This window comes from Mustela erminea, chromosome 7 (assembly GCF_009829155.1).
Source record: "Mustela erminea isolate mMusErm1 chromosome 7, mMusErm1.Pri, whole genome shotgun sequence".
NCBI lineage: Eukaryota > Metazoa > Chordata > Mammalia > Carnivora > Mustelidae > Mustela > Mustela erminea.
Window position 1 is genome coordinate 21,929,335 of NC_045620.1, and position 14,389 is coordinate 21,943,723.

General features: G+C 50.7%; 1 protein-coding gene across 3 annotated transcripts in view; it reads left to right on the forward strand.

Annotated features, from left to right (window-relative positions):
- The window catches only part of SOGA1 (suppressor of glucose, autophagy associated 1), a 69,146-nt gene that overhangs the window by 36,402 nt on the left and 18,355 nt on the right, over nt 1-14,389 (forward strand). For 2 of the 3 annotated variants that reach the window (XM_032350748.1, XM_032350746.1), the window contains exons 4-10: nt 2,542-2,604; nt 3,223-4,398; nt 5,603-5,743; nt 7,966-8,091; nt 9,054-9,284; nt 12,379-12,483; nt 13,432-13,599. In XM_032350748.1, the coding sequence (XP_032206639.1) occupies nt 2,542-2,604; nt 3,223-4,398; nt 5,603-5,743; nt 7,966-8,091; nt 9,054-9,284; nt 12,379-12,483; nt 13,432-13,599 (2,010 nt within the window). The remainder of the gene's footprint in view (nt 1-2,541; nt 2,605-3,222; nt 4,399-5,602; nt 5,744-7,965; nt 8,092-9,053; nt 9,285-12,378; nt 12,484-13,431; nt 13,600-14,389) is intronic. The other variant, XM_032350749.1, reaches the window with a different exon arrangement.

Sequence of the window (14,389 nt, forward strand, 5' to 3'; positions counted from 1 at the left end):
GTTGAGAACTGGCCCCGGGTCAGCTATGGATTTACTGTGGGACCTTTCTCCCACCTTCAGCGAGGTGGGGGCTTGGATTAGATCCATGGTTCTTGATGAAGTTCTAGAATATAGGTGAGGTTCAGTGGGGTGAGGTCCGGAGCCGATGACCAAGAAAGAATTCTTGAAACATCTTTGGTGCAAAATGGTGGTTTATTAAAGCACAAGAACAGGACCCGTGGGCAGGAAGAGCTGCTGCCCCCCTGCTGCTGGCCACCCGCCCCCTCAGTTGTGAGGGATGGAAGGTTAAGTACCATGGAGTTGGGGGGAGGTAAGGAAAAGGGAGGTTTCAATAGAATTTTCATATGCTAAAGAGGACCTACAAAAGATACCAGATACCAGAGGCCTTGCCTTTGCCAAGGTCATTTTGCCCTGTAGCAAGGTATTAACATTAAGATGGGTGGGAAATTCCTAAAGAATGTCACCTATGTCCCACCCAGGAGTGTGGGGGTGGGGGAAGATTGGAGGGTGTCAGCTTTTGCTTTGTTCTCAGCCAGCCTTCTGTTCTCTCATCAATTCTCACCTTCAGGGATGGGTGTGAGAGGTGGGGGGCTAGGGAAGCATGCATTCAAACACCTGGGAGCACTCAGAAAATACTTGAACTTGAAAAGTAAAGGCAACCCAAGCGAGGTTCTGTACATTTAGTATAAATCATCCTTCTCGCGGGAAGGAATGTTCAACACACTCTTCCATCTGAGTGACTTTTAAAAGTTATTTTTTAAAAAAATTTTAAAAGATTGTATTTATTTATTAGAGCAAAGAGAGGGGCAGAGGGAGAGGGAGAGAGAGAATTTCAAGCAGAATCCCCACTGAGCACTTTGTGGGGGATGAGTGGGGAGCTCGAACCCTTGACCTTGAGATCATGACCTGAGCTGTTATCAAGTCAGTCTCTTAACCGACTGAGCCACCCAGGAGCCCCCTGAGTTGACTTTTTTAAACATCAAGAAATTTTAGGAGAAATTATTGTAACATTTCCTCAAGTTCCCCTCCATAGGGCTTGTGCCATTTTGCATTCTTCCCAGAGGAATAGGACTTTTCCTGCTTCTCCATAGCTTCACCAATTGTCAGATGTTTGGATTTTTGCCCATCCGATGGGTGAGAAATGGTCTCTGGGTGTAGTTTTTTTTTTAAAGATTTTATTTATGTGACAGAGATCACAAGTAGGCAGAGAGAGAGGGAGAAGCAGGCTCCCCGCTGAGCAGAGAGTCCGACATGGGGCTCGATCCTATGATCCTGAGATCATGACCTGAGCCAAAGGCAGAGGCTTTAACCCACTGAGCCACCCAGGCACCCCTCTGGATGTAGTTTTAATTTGCATTTCTCCATCTTGAATAGGGTTGAACATCTTCCTCTGGTTACAAGCCGTTTTACCTTTCTTTTCCTGAACAGTTTTTCATATCTCTAGCACATTTTAGTATATGTTTGTTGGCCTTTTTGTTTCATATTTTGTGAAGCTCTATATGTACTTAGGATATTAACCCTTTGTCAGTGCAATAAACTGCAAATGTTCTTCCCAGTATCGTTTATACTTTTACTTTCTTAGGGTACTTTTTTCCATGTAGAATTTGCTTATCTAATTAAGAGGATTAATTTCTTAAAAAAATCAGTTTCTTTCCATATCAGTTCTGGATTTTTGAATTATGATTATTTTGGTGTTATTTTGCATGAAAACTTAAAACAATTTAAGTTGTGAAAAATCAAGCCGTCCCTCCTGTGTAATTGTGATCTGTTTTACACATTATGCATTTTGCTTATTAGTATGCATTCCAAATTAAAGTCCACAAGGACAGGATTCCCCCTGAAATGGAGATTTGCGTGTTTATGGAAGAGTCCCCTTGGGAATAATGCCACCAAGGAGCCTCAGAGCATTCACACTAGCGGCTTTGGCCCATCTGCTGGGGAGCTCTGGAGCTGGAATGGCTGTTAAGAGTTGTTCTGAGCTGAGGCAGGAGGCTCTGGACCATATCATCTTGAACGAGGGGGCTGCCCTCAGCCAGCGGCATCACTTAGGTCTTAGTTGGGGGAACAATTGCCCCAGTTCTGAGGAGGCGGGAATCTGAGTGGAGCCCATAGCATCCTCCCCAGGTATCCTGTCTGGCTTGTTCACTGCCGTGTCCTCTGTGCCTAGCTGTACCTGGCACATAATAGGTACTCAAGAAATCTTCCGTGAATGAATGAAAGACGTAGAAGAACAGAAACCCAGATTTCTGGGTCTTGGCCCAGGCGAAGATCATAATGTAGGGGTGGGGTTGGAGGGGAACCCTGGGCAGGTGTGATCAGAGTCCTCTCCTTAACATGCTTCTGGTGTTCTGGGTGTTCTTGAAGACCCCTGTAACTCAGTAGTTGGTGCTTGTCAAGCACTGATCGTGGCTGGGCTAGGCTGGGCAAGGAGGGCGGTCCACAGTGGAACCCAAGGCACCTTGACTACTTTCAATGCCCATCATCAACCTATGAGCTTTCAGTTTTCTGAGTTTTTTTTTGTATTTTGTTTTTAATTTCTAGCATTCCTTGAAGAAGAGAGGAACCCGCTCCCTGGGGAAGACAGACAAGAAGCCTTCGGTGCAGGTATTTCCTGGCAGCCCCCACGGCCCCCACAGGCAATTTTGAATCTGAAGGACCAAGGCCTAACTCCAAGTGGCCCGGGAAGCCCACTCTTCCCCAGCCTCAACCCCGCCCTTCTCCTTTTCACTTTCTGGGCTTCAGTGCTCATTTCACTTCCCAACATGATGCCCGGAGCCCACGGTTTACCGGCAGATGGATAAAGTGCTCCATACAGATGTGGTGCAGGTCAGGCATAGGGTACGGTTAGCTTCTTGTGATCCTGGATTGTCAGCGTGCCAGGCACTTTTCCTACAATATCTCTTTTAATCCTCCCCGTGGCTCCATGAGGAAGGGAGTGTTACTGCCCCATTTTACAGATGAGGAAACTATAGTAGTCATGGTAGCAGCAGTGGCAGCAACAGTTGTGTGGGAGGATGTCGCCTACTCCAGGAAGCCCTCCCGGATTCCCCAGGCTGTGCCACATCAAGGAGGTCTCCCTCCCTGTCTCCCCTGCTCCTCGAGAGTCAGGGCCTTGTCTGATTCCTTCCTGTGTCCCCCAGCACGTAGTTAGCGCTCCCTGAAGTGCGGTCGTGACACTCACCTTCCTGAGTCCTGTGTGTCCCTGTGTCTATCCGGCTGCAGGAGGACAGCGCGGACCTGAAGTGCCAGCTGCACTTTGCAAAGGAGGAGTCAGCCCTCATGTGTAAGAAGCTCAGCAAACTCGCCAAGGAGAACGACAGCATGAAGGAGGAGCTGCTCAAGTACCGCTCGCTCTTCGGGGACCTGGACGGCGCCCTGTCCGCCGAGGAGCTGGCGGACGCGCCCCACTCCCGGGAGACCGAGCTGAAGGTGCACCTGAAGCTGGTGGAGGAGGAAGCCAACCTGCTGAGCCGCCGCATCGTGGAGCTGGAGGTGGAAAACCGGGGCCTGCGGGCAGAGATGGACGACATGAAGGATCACGGAGGCGGCAGCGGCGAGGCCCGCCTGGCCCTCTCTGCGCTGGGCGGCGGCGAGTGCGGGGAGAGCCTGGCCGAGCTGCGGCGGCACCTGCAGTTCGTGGAGGAGGAGGCCGAGCTGCTGCGGCGCTCATCGGCCGAGCTGGAGGACCAGAACAAGCTGCTGCTGACCGAGCTGGCCAAGTTCCGCGCGGAGCACGAGCTGGACGTGACGCTGTCGGAGGACAGCTGCTCCGTGCTCAGCGAGCCCTCGCAGGAGGAGCTGGCGGCCGCCAAGCTGCAGATCGGCGAGCTCAGCGGCAAGGTCAAGAAGCTGCAGTACGAGAACCGGGTGCTGCTCTCCAACCTCCAGCGCTGTGACCTCGCCTCCTGCCAGAGCACGCGGCCCATGCTGGAGACGGACGCCGAGGCCGGGGACTCTGCCCAGTGTGTGCCCGCGGCTCTTGGCGACGCCCCCGGCCCCCATGCTGCCCGGCTCTGCAGGGCCCGGGAGACCGAGGCGCTGCCTGGGCTGAGGGAACAGGCCGCGCTGGTCAGCAAGGCCATCGACGTCCTGGTGGCCGACGCCAACGGCTTCTCGGCTGGCCTCCGGCTCTGTCTGGACAACGAGTGTGCTGACTTTCGGCTGCACGAGGCCCCCGACAACAGCGAGGGTCCCAGGGACGCCAAGCTCATCCACGCCATCCTGGTGAGGCTGAGTCTGCTGCAGCAGGAGCTCAACGCCTTCACGCGCAAGGCGGATGCCGCCCTGGGGGGCTCTTCCAAGGAGCAGCCAGAGCCCTTCTCATCGCTGCCTGCCTTGGGCTCCCAGGGGCCCTCCAAGGAGTTGCTTTTGGCCAAAGACCTTGGCTCCGACTTCCAGGTAAGATGTCCCAGTCACAGCCCCCGTTACTTCTTTTGTTAGAAATTTTTTGCCAAATCCTATGCAGGACAGAGGGGCACATGGCACTCGAGTGTGCGGCTTACTGGATTTTCCTGAGGGGAGCACACCGGTGTCCTCATCACCCAGAACACGACCGTGTCACCATCACAGCATGCCCTTTGAAGTCTTTCTGTACGTGTCCTCTCGTGGGCTTGTTTCTCACCCAGATTGTTTTATGTGGTACCTGCTGTCACCACACAACTGATTTTTCTTGTGTAATGTGTCTAGTGGTTCGTGCGCTTACACTGCCGTATTTATTGGTCATGTACTTTTTTGTGCTTGGAGCTGGAGCAAAACCAGACCTGATTCCTGTCCTCTGGTCCCTGTCATCTAGTGGGGAAGAAAGATGTACATCAAGATGTCAGGCCACTGGAATGTGAAATGACAAACAGATAGGAGGGCTCTCAGGGAAGGACACTTGGTTCTGTGAGCAAGGAACTTGACCTCGTCTTCAGGTCAGGGAAGGCCTCTGATGTGAGCTGAGATCATAAGGGTTGATTAGCAGGGAAGAGACTTGTAAACAGAGAGAGCAGCCCGTGAGAAGGCATCATGGCCGAAAGGAGCATGGTGTGCCTGTGGGCAAAGGGAAGGAGGGTGGCTGGCTGGGGTATGGGAGCATTTCATCCTGAGAGCAGCGGGAGGGGTCTAACCACATCCGTACAAATTTAGCTTTTTTTCTGACAACAACACGGTGTAGTTGTGCCATAATTTCTTTAATCTGTGCCCTGCTGATCTGGCTTGACCTTACTTTTTTAAGCAAGCAGGAACCCCCCCCCCCGCCCCCCGCCCAATGTTAGGTCTCCCCCTTGGTTCTTCTGGAGGTAGGAATGAGCTGAGGCTACCCATGTGGCAGGACTGTTGAGGCTGGCCCAGAAGGTTTGTGCATAAGACAGACATTTACGGGACCAGGATTCTCACCCACCACTTGGCTACTCATTCATCCTTTCAACAGAGACTTGCTCGCTGAGTAGTTGTAGGCCCGAATCTGGGCTGCAGAGCTGAACCCACTGAGGCCCCAGCCCTCAAGTGGGTGATCAGAGCCTCTTCTAGAGCCCAGGGCCTGGGGTGGGGGCTGCTTCTCGCACCCCCTGGGCCCCTCCCCATTGTTACCTTTGGTCTCTTCCGCCTGTGCCTCTGGGTGCAGCCACCTGACTTCAGGGATCTGCCAGAATGGGAGCCCAGGATACGAGAGCCCTTCCGCAGTGGTGACTTGGACTCCAAGCCCGACCCCAGCCGGAACTTCAGGCCTTACCGAGCTGAAGACAATGATTCCTACGCCTCTGAGGTGGGCCTAGGCCTGATGGAGTGAGGGGGAGGGCTGGAGGAGAGTGGCTGGGGCCTCCCAGAAGTGGGGCGATCTGTGGAGAAGCTTAGCTGGTGATGACATGGGTTTTGAGTGTTCTGTGTGGTTCCACGCTTCCAGGCAGCAAGCTGAAAGGGAGACAAGGAAGTCTGGGTCTTGGCCTGATAAAAGGAAGCTTATAAACTCATTTGAAAGAATAGATTTTGTTTTGCTGTACTAAATTTCACAGGGAATTTGATGGTTTATGTCATTTAACAAAACCACTCATTTCTTTAGCGAGAGGGCAGCAATCTTTATAGTCAGGCTGACTGCTTTCGTTCAAATTGCGCAACTACTATATACTGGCTGTGAGATTGTAGACCAGTCACTTGACCTCTCTGATCTCTGTTTTCTCACCTTTACAATAAAGGTGATCCCTCAGAGGGCTGTTGAAGGGATTAAATGCCTGAAAAGCCTTATTACAGCCTGATCCTGTTGGGTGAGGAAGAGGAAGATGACACATCTCAGGGCCTCAGGGGACCCACCAATGTGGCTTTGTGGCCTTTGGCCTGTTCCCATTCTCTGGCTGCATCTTTTCGGCTTGTAACATGGGAGGATTCAAGTGGGTGGAGATTGTTGAATTTCTAGGATTCCCTCATCCTGAGCCTCCCTCCCCAGCCTTCTGAGTCTTCACCACCACTTCATAATGAACCTGAAGTAGGAAAATGCTCCTGTGGTTGGGATGGGAGACTCCTGAGCCATGGAGAGCCTTGTGTGTGTCCCACTTTAAGAACCCTTTTCTTCTGAACATCCATGGAAGGCAATTTTGTGGTCCCAGGAAGGCCAATCTGCAGGTGCCCAGGGGGAGAAATTACCCTGGAAGCTGATGAATCAAACTAAGTGGTCTGAGCTTCCTAGCAGCCATGGCAAAAAGGGAAAAACCAAAACATTACATAAGATACTTAGTTCTCATTTTCTGAGAAAAGGAGATAGGCCAGCTCACCTGCATGCATTTGGTTATTGTTTCAGTCAGCCACTCTTGACTGAGCAGTTACAACTTGCCAGGCTCTGTGTTAGGCACTGAGTCTAAGAAGAACTCCACAAGAATCTTTCATATAAAATAGGCATACAAGATACACCTTAAGTCAGAGTGCCTTCCATAACCAAGTTTCCATGTTATTGGCTAGATAAAAAAAATTTTTTTTTCCACAGAGGGACATCTTGCTATGTCTGGGAAGGTTTGATGTAGGAGTAGCAGATGATATTTCCTTTTTTTTTTTTCCCTGCTTAACATGATGGCATAAGAATTTCCCTCTGTTACTAGAAATACTTTAAAAATTTTTAAATTGAAGCATAACACACATAGAAAAGCACTAGTAAGTGGATAGTTAGAATGACTTTCACGAACTGAACACTCCTTTGAAATCAGCGAGCACATTAAGAAGCAAGAGCCTGACCTATCCTTGAAGCCTCCCTTCTGGTCCCCATCCAGTCATCATCCTGACTTCTCTAATAGAATAGATTAGTTCTGCCTGTTTAGCTACAATACTTATAAACACAATTTCCCCTCAAAACCTAGAGCTTTGTCTTTTTCTTAAGATTTTATTATATGGACATTATAAGCAACAAAAAACTAGAGCGAAATCCCAAAGCAGCATTGCATGACGATATATAAAAGGAAGTCAAGATCACAAGATTGTCAGTTAACCACTGTTCACATTTAAGTGTGTGTCCCCGTGTCCTTTCTGTTTTTCTATTGGGGGTATATATCCTTTTAAATTTTTTATTAAAGTATAATATAATGATATATATGCAATTAAGGACACTATCCTTAAGTGTACGTTGAATGGACTTTTACGTATGCATAGACATGTTAACCACACCTATTAATCCCCTAATTTATCCAAATTGTTTCTAAATGTTTGTAGTTATAAACAATGAGACAATGAACATCTTTGCGAAGCCAACTTAGCTTTCTCAATATGTTATTTTCTTCCAATGCATTTCAAAGAGGGAAATTATCAAGGCTAAATTATAATAATAGCTAAATTTGAAGTGCACTGTTTTGCTTAATTGTCTGACAACCCTTTGAAGTAGGGCCAGCCACTGTGCCTGATTTGTACTCCAGGGACAGCTTGGACCCCACTTAACTCTCGTCCTCTGACCACAGCTCTACCCCCCACCCCACTCTCTCCCTGTGTCTGTGTCCCTCATCTCTATCCCAGATCAAGGAGCTGCAGCTGGTGCTGGCTGAGGCCCATGACAGCCTCCGGGGCCTGCAGGAGCAGCTGTCCCAGGAGCGGCAGCTTCGGAAGGAGGAAGCCGACAACTTCAATCAGAAAATGGTCCAGGTGGGTGGTGCCCAGTGCCCGCCCCCCATACTGACTCCAGCATCTCTTCCCTGAACAGAAGGCAGAAACCTTAGGGCTCCACGGGTCTTCAGAAGGCAAGAGTATTGGGAAACTTGAGTCTCCTCACCCTAGCTGTACTTGATCGTGCATCAGCTCTACTGGGCTGGAATCCTGGGCTTGTCATTGATGGCCTGTGTGACCTCAGGCCAATCCTGTCTTCTCTCTAGGCCTCAGTTTCCCACCTATGACATACGGCTCCCATCAGAGCTGAAAGCCTGTATCAGAAAGCCCAGAGGTCTGGCTGCTGATCCAGGCTGGTAGTCCTGCTAATACAAAGCATGTATTAAGCCCTTACTGTATGTCAGGGCTGTGCAGTGCTCTTTTCACACATTATGTCCTTTAGTCCTCAGGATTTCCCCTGTGAGGTGTCCCCATTTTATAGATGGGGACACTGATGCCCAGGGAGCTGAAGTGCTTGGCCCAGGTTGCATATCCAGGGTGAGACTCTAATCCTGATCTCCGCTCTCTCAATCGTGACCTTGCATTCCTTCCTCAGGATTTGCAGCTTCTCTCTCCCGGCATGCCCTTCGTGCTTGACATAGGTCATGCCTTCCTGCCCTCCTTGCTCACCCACCCGGGTTCCTCATCAGATGTGAGAGTTCCCGTGAAACTTTGGCAGCCAGCATGTGCTCATTATGTGATGTCACGATTTTTACAGTGAGGCAGAGCCGGGTTCAAATCCCACTTCCCAGTGATCCGTAACTGATCGCTGTTGCTTTTGTGAGTTTCTCTTCCCTGGAGTTTATCCCAGTAGAATGAGCTGACGCTGGTAGAGCCTCTGGCAGGGATCACCAACAGGCACCTCCCAAACTTTCCTCTCTGTCTTTATCTGAGGCGCGGAATGGGAAAGGGGAGTGCTGGGAAGGCCGCTGAGGGTGCTCACGCTCCTGTCCCCCTCCCAGCTGAAGGAGGACCAGCAGAGGGCGCTCTTGAGGCGGGAGTTTGAGCTGCAGAGTCTGAGCCTCCAGCGGAGGCTGGAGCAGAAATTCTGGAGCCAGGAGAAGAACATGCTGGTGCAGGAGTCCCAGCAGTTCAAGCACAACTTCCTGCTGCTCTTCATGAAGCTCAGGTGGTTCCTCAAGCGTTGGCGGCAGGGCAAAATTTTGCCCAACGAGGGGGATGACTTCCTTGAGGTATGGTTCCCCTGGGGCTGGGACTAGGGCAGGGCTAGGGTGGGGAAGATGGGAGTAGACACCCAGGTGGCATTGACACAGTCCTGAGGCTCATCCCCAAGCCGTCAGCTTTCAGGCTTCCATCCCTGCATTCATTCACTCGTTCAGCTTTTTGAGAACTAACTCTTTACCAGACACTGTGGCTAGACATACTGTGATGGAGACAGACGTGGTCCCTCCCCAAAGAGAGCTGATCGGTCTTTAACACCTCACTAAAACTTCATTTCCCTTTGCAATGAACCTCAGAGTCCTCAGCAGGCAACAATAACTGGGTAAATTCAATAATCTAGTTTTGTTACTATGCCATTATGGGCCCATATAGTACATATTATTTTTTACTACTTTAAAGGATACATTGTATAGAGTAAAGTGCACACATCTTAAGTGTACAGATGATGAAGTTTTGTCATGTACATCTGTACATGACGCGTAACGACTAAGCCACCCAGGCCGCCTGATAAAATCTTTAAAAAAAAAAAGAGATATAAACATAATCAGGGCACCTGGGTGGCTCAGTAGGTTAAGTGTCTGCCTTCAACTCAGGTCATGATCTCGGGGTCCTGGGATTGAGCCCCATGTCAGGCTCCCTGCTCAGTGAGAAGTGAGCTTGTCCCTCTCCCTCTGCCCCTCCCCGCCCCACTCATGCTTGCTCCCTTTGTCTTAAATAAATAAATAAAATCTTTAAAAAAAGATGTAAGCATAACCACATACATTGGTAAAAAAGATACTTGCACGTGTATAAATATGATATAAACACATACATGTAACTATAAACGATATACATTCATACTCACAAATATCTGTCCACACTTGCAGAATTTTACATGTGAAATGATAACTATACGTGTGAATGATAAAAAAAAAAACGCTCAGGCATGGAGTATGGTATTCTAGGTACTGTTTTAAGTACTTTAGGTGAATGATTGCATTTCATCTTTACAGATGCTAAGATGTGTAGATAATTATTGTTCCCATTCTGCTGCCGATAAATATCTTTGATTCCTTGCCTCAGTTCTGAAATCCAGAAGTTCTGAGAGAGCTGTGTTTGGTTGTATCTAAACTCAATTGGAAAAGATTGGCCTGATGTTCATTTGGCAGTAAAACCTTTATTTATCCCATTTCCTGTTAATATTCATGTGTTTGTAGGGAAACATGAGTGTGCTTGAGCCTAGAGTGTTACACCAGGCCCTGCTGGGGCAGTGATACCCTGTATAGTGTGGGAACCACATTGTCTTTCTAAATCCCCATGCATTTGGAATTCTCAGCACACCCGGCCCGGAGGATTTTGGAGAAAGAATCATGCACCTGTGTCTACAGACAACCATAGTCTGTATGTTTAGATACTCATGACCAGGGACAGAATTGGGGTGTTTATTCAGGCAGGCCCTGCCCTTCTCCCCCACCATCCTCGGAGTGCTTCCCAGTCTCAGTGTCTGCGCTGATATTAGAAACCCTTCTTCATTTGGTTTCTAGGACATCAAACTCTCTTGGGTTTCCTTCCACCTCACTGGTTGCTCTTTCTTGATCTCCTTGGCTGGATCCTCCTTTTCTCCTTGCCCTCTCTTAATGTCAGAGTCCCCAAGGCTCAGCCCTTGGGCCACGTCTCTTCCTTACCGCCACCTGCCCCCTTGGGGAGCTTGTCCAGGTACATGGCTTAAATGGCCTTCCTTGCATGTTGTGACTCTATCCAGAATCTATCTAGAGTCTGACCCAGCTGCTCTGCCCTCCCTCCCGGCTGAGCCACCGTCACTTCTTGCCTGGATTTTCACTGTAGCCTCTTACGTGGTCTCTCCGCTCTGCACCCTTCTGCCAAGCACCTTGCATTCAGAAGGGTACGAGGAGGTACCCCAGGCGGCATGTACTGCATGTGGATGGCATCCCCTGGAGTTTTGTGTTGGGGGTTCTGTTGCTGCCCATTAAGCTCAGCAGCTGTGGCGATACTGCGAAGCCGCAAATAAGGTGGGTGTCCCTCCTCAGCTCACAGTCCTCTGGCTCCCATTTTACCCAGAGCCGAAGCTGAAGTTCCTACAAGTCCCAGGTGTGGGCGACCAGCCTTGTTCCCCATACCTGTCTCGCTTTCTCCGTGGCTCTCCTGCTTCCCTCATGCAGACATGTTCCCAACTCAGGACCTTTGCATCTGCTGTGCCCTTTCCCTGGAATTCTCGACCTGCAGGTGTTCACATGGCTCATTCTCTCTTAGCTCTTTCAGGACTTTGCCCGAATACTAGTGTCTCTCTGAGGCCCTCCTTGACCACCCACATGCAGCACCCTCCACCCCCAGCTCCTTGGCTTGCTCTTGTGCCCCGTGGAGCTTCGCTGTGTGACATTCCAGACAGTTAATCCCATTTCATACACTGCACTTATTTGTTAGTTTCCTTGCTACTGGAATGGAAGCTAAAGGGGATAGTGGTTTTTGTCCATCTTGCTCACTGGTGTATCCCCAGCTCTGAACACAGGGCCTGGTGCACGGTAGGTTTTCAATAACTCTTTGTTGAGCAAATGATGAATGAGTGCCCCAGTCAGAAGTTAGCTTCCTTCTGCTTCATTCCCACCCTGAACTAGTACCCTCGCTTCCTTGGCTGGCTCTGGACTTCTCTGCAGAATCCATCAGCAGCAAACCCCCTCCCAGGAAGGTTCCTTTCGTCCACTCAAACCTTTGGTTGCCATTTCTTTAATTATGGGGGTGCCCATGGCCCTTTTAGTCCACCTGAAGGGCCTACCTGTTGACCCAGCCTGGCAACTTGGTTATTTCTGAGGATGCCTCATGGCCCTTGGGGCAGTAGAGTTGGTATGGGAGGACAGAGGGGCCTGCCTTTCCAGCTGTGCTCCTAGGCCTTGATGGTGCCCAGGAGCCAAAGTGAAAATCTGGGGAAATCAGTGTCCAACTAGAGTGCCTTTGGTCCACCCTGGACCATAAACCCCCATTCTTTCTTCCTGCCTGGCTGTGTTGTACCCTTTCCATCTGGGCCACTAGCCTGAATCCCCTCTCCTGATGGTCAGACTCTCAGGCATGACACCCTTCCAGCCCCTGTTGAATGTGGCTTTTTAAAAACAGGTAAATAGCATGAAGGAGCTGTACCTGCTCATGGAAGAAGAGGAATTAAACGCCCAGCATTCTGATAACAAGACCTGCGCAGGCGACAGCTGGACCCAAAACACGGTGCGTTCCCAGCCCAGTCCCAGTCCTGTCCTGCCCATGCTTCCTTTGTCTGTTTAACGATCGCTTCCTGCCTCCTTCCCTGACCTGTCTTGCATGGGGCACTGGAGCTGCGGAGGGCCATCACCTGGTTACTGGCCCCAGATACTTAGTGCTGTGGGGTTCAGAAGTCATCCAGGGCAGTGGACTGGGCGGTCACATGCAGGAGAGCTGTTAATTCTCTCCGGAGTGTAGGGGACAGTGTCACAGAGAAAGGGTAATAAGTGGTGGGTTTCGAAGGAGGAGCTTGCATACTAGAGAGTGGGGAAAAGGCCCTTTTGGACCTAGAGAGCTGTGAGTACTGAGGTGTGGCAGTGTATTCTGGGATTGGCTGTGGCTTGGGATGCGTAGAGTGGGGTTAGGGACATCCAGTTGGGGTCATGTGAAGAGAGGCCTTGTGGTCTGGAGTCAGGAACCCTTAAATCAAGTCATGGGGCAGAGAGAGCGATAGAGTCGGGCCGCCAGGGTCATACACAGTGAACTTGAGTAGGTGAGAGACAGGTCATGGGCCCAGGAGAGAGGATGGGGACTGAGTCAGGCAGTCAGGGAGGCTGCATAGTTGGGATTCCCCATGTGGCCCACTGTGGGTCAGAGAGGCACATCTTGGGCAAGGATAAAGACCTGGGGCCTAGAGTCTGCAGAAGCTCGAAGAAGCCGGAGCCCATCACACATTTAGGCTGCATAATAATTGCTGTGACCTCAGAGTTTCTTTGTTCATGTGAGGCTGGGGCACATATCAACCTAGGAGGTGCCCAGGCCTGGGCGTGGCTGGGTGAGATGGCCTGGGGAGGCCCTGGGGTTTGCTTGAGACTGGGCAGAGTCCCAGGCTGGACTCTGAGTGAGTGTTCCCAGCCCAGGCTCCACTTCCCACCCCTCTGAAGCTCCTGACCCAGGCCTTACCCCTTTCTGCAGCCCAATGAATATATCAAGACACTGGCCGACATGAAGGTGACGCTGAAGGAGCTGTGCTGGCTGCTGCGGGATGAACGCCGTGGTCTGACTGAGCTCCAGCAGCAGTTTGCCAAGGCCAAGGCCACCTGGGAGACAGAGCGGGCAGAGTTGAAGAGCCATACTGCTCAGGTGAGTCCCCTACCTGTCAGAGACATTACCTTCTTTGCTCCTCCCTCTTCTAAGCCCCCATAGCTGTCAGACCTGGGAACACGATGCTCAAGCTGTGCTCCTAAGAAGCATAGGAACCCCTTCACTTCCTCTTGAGACCCAGAGAGGGCAAGAGACTTAACCTTGAAGCACACAGCAATGGTCCCAGAAACACTGGGGACTGGGAGTCAGGGGTCCAAGGAAGGAATGTAAGGGACTGACAAATGGGCACGGGACATCATTGGCCCATCTGCTGTACCATGGGTTCCCAGGTGAGGCCAGGTGCTTTAATACCTGTCTGCATCTGGTGATGTCCTTCACATACATGGCCAGGCTTCTGCTGCCTGCAGTCATTTGTTCCCCACCCCTTTGTCTCTTGCTAGCTGGCTTTGTTTTACTCCCACAACCCAGTGTGACCACGGGAACCTTAACAAGGAGCCCTGGAGGTGTGTGGTCTCTGCTGTGTGCGCAGAGGCAAGTTGCTGCCCTCCTCTGGTCTAAAAAGTGAGAGGGTGGGTTTCCTCCCATTCAGAGAGGATGCCCTGACCATCACCAGCAACCCCCCTGCCTCAGCTCTTCAGGTCCCAGCTTCCCCCAAGCCTGTAACAAAACCAGCATGGAAGGGTTAAGTTTCTTTCCCAAGGTCACCCAGCTAGTAAGTAGCAGACCTGACTTTTGCTCCCCAAACCTCTGCCCCTGCTGGCTTCTCATTACCATGATCCCAGCCTTCTTCCCAGTGCTTACAACCTTCTGGCTTCCCCATGTCACCCTC